This window comes from Festucalex cinctus, chromosome 3, assembly GCF_051991245.1.
Source record: "Festucalex cinctus isolate MCC-2025b chromosome 3, RoL_Fcin_1.0, whole genome shotgun sequence".
NCBI lineage: Eukaryota > Metazoa > Chordata > Actinopteri > Syngnathiformes > Syngnathidae > Festucalex > Festucalex cinctus.
Window position 1 is genome coordinate 19,355,926 of NC_135413.1, and position 6,082 is coordinate 19,362,007.

Below are 6,082 nucleotides of genomic sequence, written 5' to 3' on the forward strand. Positions count from 1 at the left end.
CACAAACAAATGACAGGACAAGTTCCCTTACACATTTCTGGACAAACGAGTTAGTTGAGATCTTGTTTGCAATTTAGGAAACTAAACATGACCTGATTGCCAGACTTTTTTTTTTTTCTCTGAAAGGTTACTTTATTTACAGTAGAGAACTTTTACAAACAGTACATTGTTAACTCCTTTAATTTGGTATCGCAATGGACCATACAGTGGCTCTACTGCAGGAATTCCACAAAAAATACAAGTCACCAGGGCAATGGCTCGCCTTTGTAGTTCAGAAATGATCCATGATCCTTCTTGCTTAGTCCACCAATAACAGACAGGAGAGAAGAAACACTCTCTTCAGGAGACAGTGGGGCCTGTGGAAGTGAAACGCCGTGAGCACTTAGGACTGTTAACAATGTTTGAATATTATTCAGCCTGTATTTTTTTTAATGGTTCTACCTGAGGCCCTCCCATGTCAGTGCGTACCCAGCCTGGGTGAACAGCCAGACAGAGAATGCCATCTGGCTCCAGCTCTCTTGCCATACAGCGACTCACCATGTTGAGGGCACACTGCGTAGGTAAGGACACATTTGTAGCATCATGCAGACTAAAAGAACACAATATACAAGGAGACTATTTGCACGCTAAAAATGTGTCTCTTTCAATGCATAAATGTTCATTATCGGATGCCTGGAATGAAAACATTTCACGTTTTATATTAACTCATTTGCTCCCAATAACGTATAAATACTTTTTTTTAATGTTCTAAGTGTCCCAAAGACGTATTTATACGTTTTTTTTTATTTTTTATTTTTTTTTATGCTAGAGCACACAGAAGGCTTTGATGCAGCCTCTCAACTGCAAAGAACGGTTGCAGAAATGGTAGTTATTACACAAACGGCGAGCAGGTGGCAGCAGCGCAAAGGAGATCAACCAGGGCCATCTAGAAAAAAAAAGCTCAATTACTTACAATTTTAAATAGATTTGTGAAAACTGATGCAACTTAGCTCTCTTCTAATGCTAATTGCTGCAAAACGGAAACAGATAGAAACATAATTTTTTTCCTAATGAAAAAAAGAGACTTTAATCTTTCTTTTGATAGGTTCTATGCTTTTATAGCATTAGAACAACATATTCTGTGGGCCTTGCAAAATCAGTCAAAATCCAGTAAAACAGCCGGGAGCGAACGGGATTGCTTCTGTGAAAATGGCTACGAGTGAATGAGTTAAATGCTTCTTCAGTTGTAAATTTTACATGTTCCCAATGTTACTATCTTACGATGTAATCTAGGGATGAAGCTTCCTTTGCATCAGTCCCCTTATTTCCTGCCAACATTCCGTTGTCCCACTGTTGTGGTAGGAATCTACTAAAGCTAGCAGCGATCAGGCTAGCCAAGGCTAACATGAGGCTAATACTGATTCTTTATCCAGTCAAGCGTACGCCTCTCACGTTTTTGTCTTTCCAGAGTTGTTTCGGTGATTAAAGTCTTTCGGTCCGAAACCGAAAATGCAAAGTGCTTCAACTTTTCTCTACATGTTAACCATTCCTAGTTTGGACTCACATGTTACTATCAGGTCAAGTCTCCTTCTTCAACTAACTTACTGTTTTGCAAGTCACCATTTGTAAAAAGAGTTGAATGAGGCAACGGAAAATTAGCTCAATAAGCCACTAAATCGTCAACACTGAAGACATGTCTTTGTTCTTGTCACTTGTACCGCCCACACATCAAAATAAAAACACCACTTTCAAATTAAAAGCACTCCAGATTTTGTGGTTTTATTTTGGCTTCATAGACCTGCAAGGGCTGGTCATATGTGGATGGGCTGCATATGACACACGAGCCATACTTTGCCATTTGGCTGTTTTAACAATTCAATTAAAATGATTTTCTCCAAAAATAATATTTCATTGCACTTCAACCTCAACAACAACTTTAGACAAAACAGGATTCACCACTTATATAGGGATGTAATTATAGCTAAAGCTCACGGTTGTCTTTTATGAGAGTTTTGACCTTGAGGTACAGTAATTACTGTGCACTTCTGTCATATCAATCCAATATTTACATTCATATACAAGCCTTTGGTTTAAATGTAAAACATTTTAAAAACACCTGTATGTCTCTTTAAATTACATTATTCACAGCATATCACTGGAGATGCAATAGAACCATGCCTGTCACAACGGGACAATCAAAAGTATGCTAATTGTACATTATGGGCAACAAACCTTGGAGATTCTGTACGGGTACCATTTAAAGCCGTTGGCCTTCTCCCCCCAGTTAAGCTCTATAGAGCCCAGACGAGAAGATACATTAATGACAGCTGCCCTGTGGATGCCCATGGTCATGGTACCACATTCACTTCTGGATGCAGCGTTCTTCAGCAGAGGAAGAAAGGCCTGTCACGAGCAAAGACAAAACAGATTAGATTTCAAAATAAATGTAGCTCATATGGATATTGTAAACACCTGTTGAAATTAGCCAAGGCACATATTTTACTTTGTACATTGGACAAATCTCATTGCACAACACTAAACAAAAAATGCATGCAATTGTACCTTCTGCCATCTTATAGAATAAAATATCATTGTCCTGTCAATAACAATATCACACATTCTTTGAAATAAATAAATACTTTTCTAATTAGGGATATTTCATAATTACTGCACACTCAATTATCTCTCACGGGATACAAACTGTTCTAAAACATTTAGCTTATTCTCACTTGACTATACAGTAAGTGGTAATTAATCCATCTTTACCTGAGTGATCATCAGAGGAGCAACAGCATTGGTGTGGTAGTTTTTAATCATCGTTTCAGGAGTAACAGTGTGAAAGTTAGCCTCCACGTTGATAGCTGCATTGTTTATAAGGCAGTTTAGACCTTCCTCTTGCACAAGCTGTCCCACCTCTTCCACACACTTCTGGATGCTCTCATGACTTACTACATCTGGGAGAAGAGCGTAATCGATAGAATAATCAATTGAAATTAGTGGTATCCTGTACATATTGTATTATAATGTTTTTCTTTTTTTTTTTTTTTCAAATTTCATTCTGTAGATGAATTCTCCATAGCACTCTTACCCAGAGAGGTTATATGGATGTTGCAGTGCCTTTCTGCCAGTTCCTGAAGTTTCTGTTCATATACAAACACATATATGATTTGTGACATTTTACCACCCAGTATAATTATTCAAATCCTTTTAGTCATAAGATCTAAAAAGATGACATAATTAACATTGCACGCAGAAAGATGATACAGTCCTAAAATGTTCATTGCATGTCTGATTGTTTTTTATTTTATTTATTTATTTATTTTTATTTTTTTTTACCAGCGCGCTGGCGGGGTCTCTGGTCGTCGCAATAATCTTCCCCGGTGAAAATCCCCCGTTTGCGAGACTATCCACCAACTGCAGTCCCAGTCCACGGTTGGCTCCTGTTACCAACACAGAGCCACATTTTTTCAAATTCGCTGCCCCTTTCATTACTGCGCTCTCAACCTCTTGCGTTTAAGTTAACCAAAGCCAGCCAGGCCACGAGGCCAGTGTCCACTCGAAAAGGGTCCGCCTCCACATTCCACAAAGATTGTAAATGTTGACCGCCTCCAACTCGCAGCTGTGCGGGCCAATTTCACAATAAAAGCTAAAACAGAATTTTGTCATTTATAATTATTAAATAAATTAGTCGCTTATATTACGCAACCCATCCCATGAACGTTTATTATAAGATGTTTAACATTCCATCACCTTGCAGGAGAAAAAAATAAATAAAAAATGCCTGCACGGCACAGTCAGTGTGCTGAGTAATTTCCATACAGGAATGATGCTCCACTGGGGCCCAAATGAAGTCCCTTCAGCATTTAATTTAATTTAATTTAATTTAACTTTATGTATTTATGTATTTATGTATTTATGTATTTATTCATGTATTTATTTATTTATTTATTTATTTGTTTGTTTATTTGTTTGTTTATTTATTTAAAGTTGAAAAAGAAACAAACATTAAAAATGTTCAGAAGTAGCCATTGTTTTCCAATCCAAACCCCATTGCAGCTGCATTTGAAAAGTGCAGACAAAAGTCTCCAGCCAGATGGGCACTATAGCAAAGACGAGCAGGGCAGACGGGAAAAACAAGTCCTTGATGAGAATGTTTTTGCAAAGTAGCAAAGTTGAGCCGGTGTCCACTGGAATAATACTGGCGGAGCAACGAGCCCTGTTTCAAGTGCCTTGCCAATCTGTCAAGTTCACATTTAGCAAAACAAGAAAATACGTGATTATGGTCTGCTTTTTTTTTTTTTTTTTTTTTTTTATTAAGTTTTGCTTGGTTGTCTACTTGGGCAAATCCTTGAGTATTTCTTTCCTCCAGGTGTGCACAAATTAGGTACTTTTAAGTGTACTGTAATTCTTTGTTCATTGTTTATTTTGGCAGAAGAATATCAGAGACCTTTTAAGACACCTGGGGGGAAATGCATACTAATTCTCATTTAATTAAAAATAAATAGTTTTTTTTAAATAAATATTAATGCCCAAAGGCCCCCAAACATAAGCATACATTATATCCTGAAATGGGTGTGAGAGTAACACTTACTACAAATATAAACTGCCTTATAGATTGCATGTGAAGGCTGCAAGAGAAATAATATAAAACAGCCAAAACAACCTGAAGTGGATTGCATAAGCAAGAGTGCAGCAACAACCAGGCATTGTGCCAGGAAAACAAATTTAAACCTGCCATTTGAGGATTTTAGTTTTTGTTTTTGCTGAGGAAAGGCTTATTGATCACATCAAAACAGATAATAGTATGTATTTAACTCATGCGCTGCCATTGACGGAAAAATACGTCAAATGATGCATTTTTTTTGCTGGTCTGGCAATGAATGTGTTAATGTGATCGAGCAAATCGCAAGCTTGGAAGTGGTGAAAATTAACTACAGTGCACTACATTAGACATGTCAAGGCTTATTTGACAAAGTGAAATAATCATTATGACATTTCATTAAAAAAATGTATTTTTAGAAACACAGTACAATGCGTTGGGATTAACATTTTGCATTTCTCCCCTTCCTTTTTCAGAAGGCCCATTTGAAGCTGTGATGCAGGGACGGGGATAAGGATTAACAGAACATCTGATTGGAAGTATGCAGATCTTTGGCTACATTCTTCATCCATAAATTCTAAATCTAAAACTCTGCTTGGAAACAGCAGATATCTCGATTTAGCTCTGGAAAAAGTTAATTAGATTTACAAGTAAACACAGAGGTGATGTATTGTTCTTATTTTCCCATAATAATATGAAGAGACTCATAGCCACACATGACACCACCAACCACAATGACCAAAGGGCTGGAGTTGGCATACTTCTAATTAAATACACTAGCATCAAGTCTACCAAATAACCGTTGTGGAAAGCAAATTGGTAAGTTTACTCGGTGTGTGTATTTGTAACTAATCTGTAACAAAATCTGACATTACGTAATTTATGTCAACATATTCCATGGATTTGTCATCTTGTTTAGTCAGCACTATTGTTGAGTCATGATTGTCAATTGACAATTAATGATGCATAAAGTGATGCTGTGGTTATATTTGCAGTGTTTGCTCCTATTCACAAAACTACGTTGTATTCTTCCTGTCACCTTTGTAAACACAATCATGTGATTCATGTCGATTTGAGAAAATGTAAAGGCATCACTGTATTATGTCATGCAGGTTTACCAATGAATATTGGTGAGCAAATATTGTTAGTATTGTTTTTATGTGTATTTAAGTATGCTATTTAATAAAATTTAGCAGTTGGTATGAATTACAATGTAATTTGGTATTTAGGTTTATCTGATTATGACACATTGTCACGAACAAAGTACATAATTCATAGCGGCTCCCCAATTCTTATCACTTTTCCAATGATGGACATTTTTCTTGTGCATCTGTATGTCACATAAAGATTTAAATGTTTCTGATTAATTGATGTGGGTTTGCCTCAGCTCCACTGCGAAATGGGAGCTTTGTACGCCTGCTGTATAATTTAGACGTTAAAAGCATGTCAACTCAATTACACAGGATTTACTAGAAATTTGATGCAACGTCCTACCATCTGAAG

General features: G+C 36.8%; 1 protein-coding gene across 1 annotated transcript; it reads right to left on the bottom strand.

The window, feature by feature from the left end:
* Nucleotides 1-115: 115 nt before the first annotated feature.
* Nucleotides 116-3,566, bottom strand: LOC144015950 (C-signal). Its single transcript, XM_077516458.1, has 6 exons — nt 3,316-3,566; nt 3,068-3,119; nt 2,746-2,933; nt 2,212-2,382; nt 442-552; nt 116-356 (listed from the first exon to the last, which is right to left on the bottom strand). Exons 1-6 carry the CDS (start codon nt 3,466-3,468, stop codon nt 243-245), a joined length of 789 nt encoding a protein of 262 aa, XP_077372584.1. The 5' UTR covers nt 3,469-3,566; the 3' UTR covers nt 116-242.
* Nucleotides 3,567-6,082: the final 2,516 nt, after the last annotated feature.

What these genes read in the sequence shown, in the direction of transcription:
- LOC144015950 (XM_077516458.1), bottom strand. Translation starts at nt 3,468, where the DNA reads ATGAAAGGGGCAGCGAATTTGAAAAAATGTGGCTCTGTGTTGGTAACA. An exon ending in CATCCATATAACCTCTCTGG is followed by an intron (nt 2,934 to 3,067) that starts GTAAGAGTGCTA and finishes CTCTTCTCCCAG; the next exon opens with ATGTAGTAAGTCATGAGAGC. An exon ending in ACCCGTACAGAATCTCCAAG is followed by an intron (nt 553 to 2,211) that starts GTTTGTTGCCCA and finishes TTACCTACGCAG; the next exon opens with TGTGCCCTCAACATGGTGAG.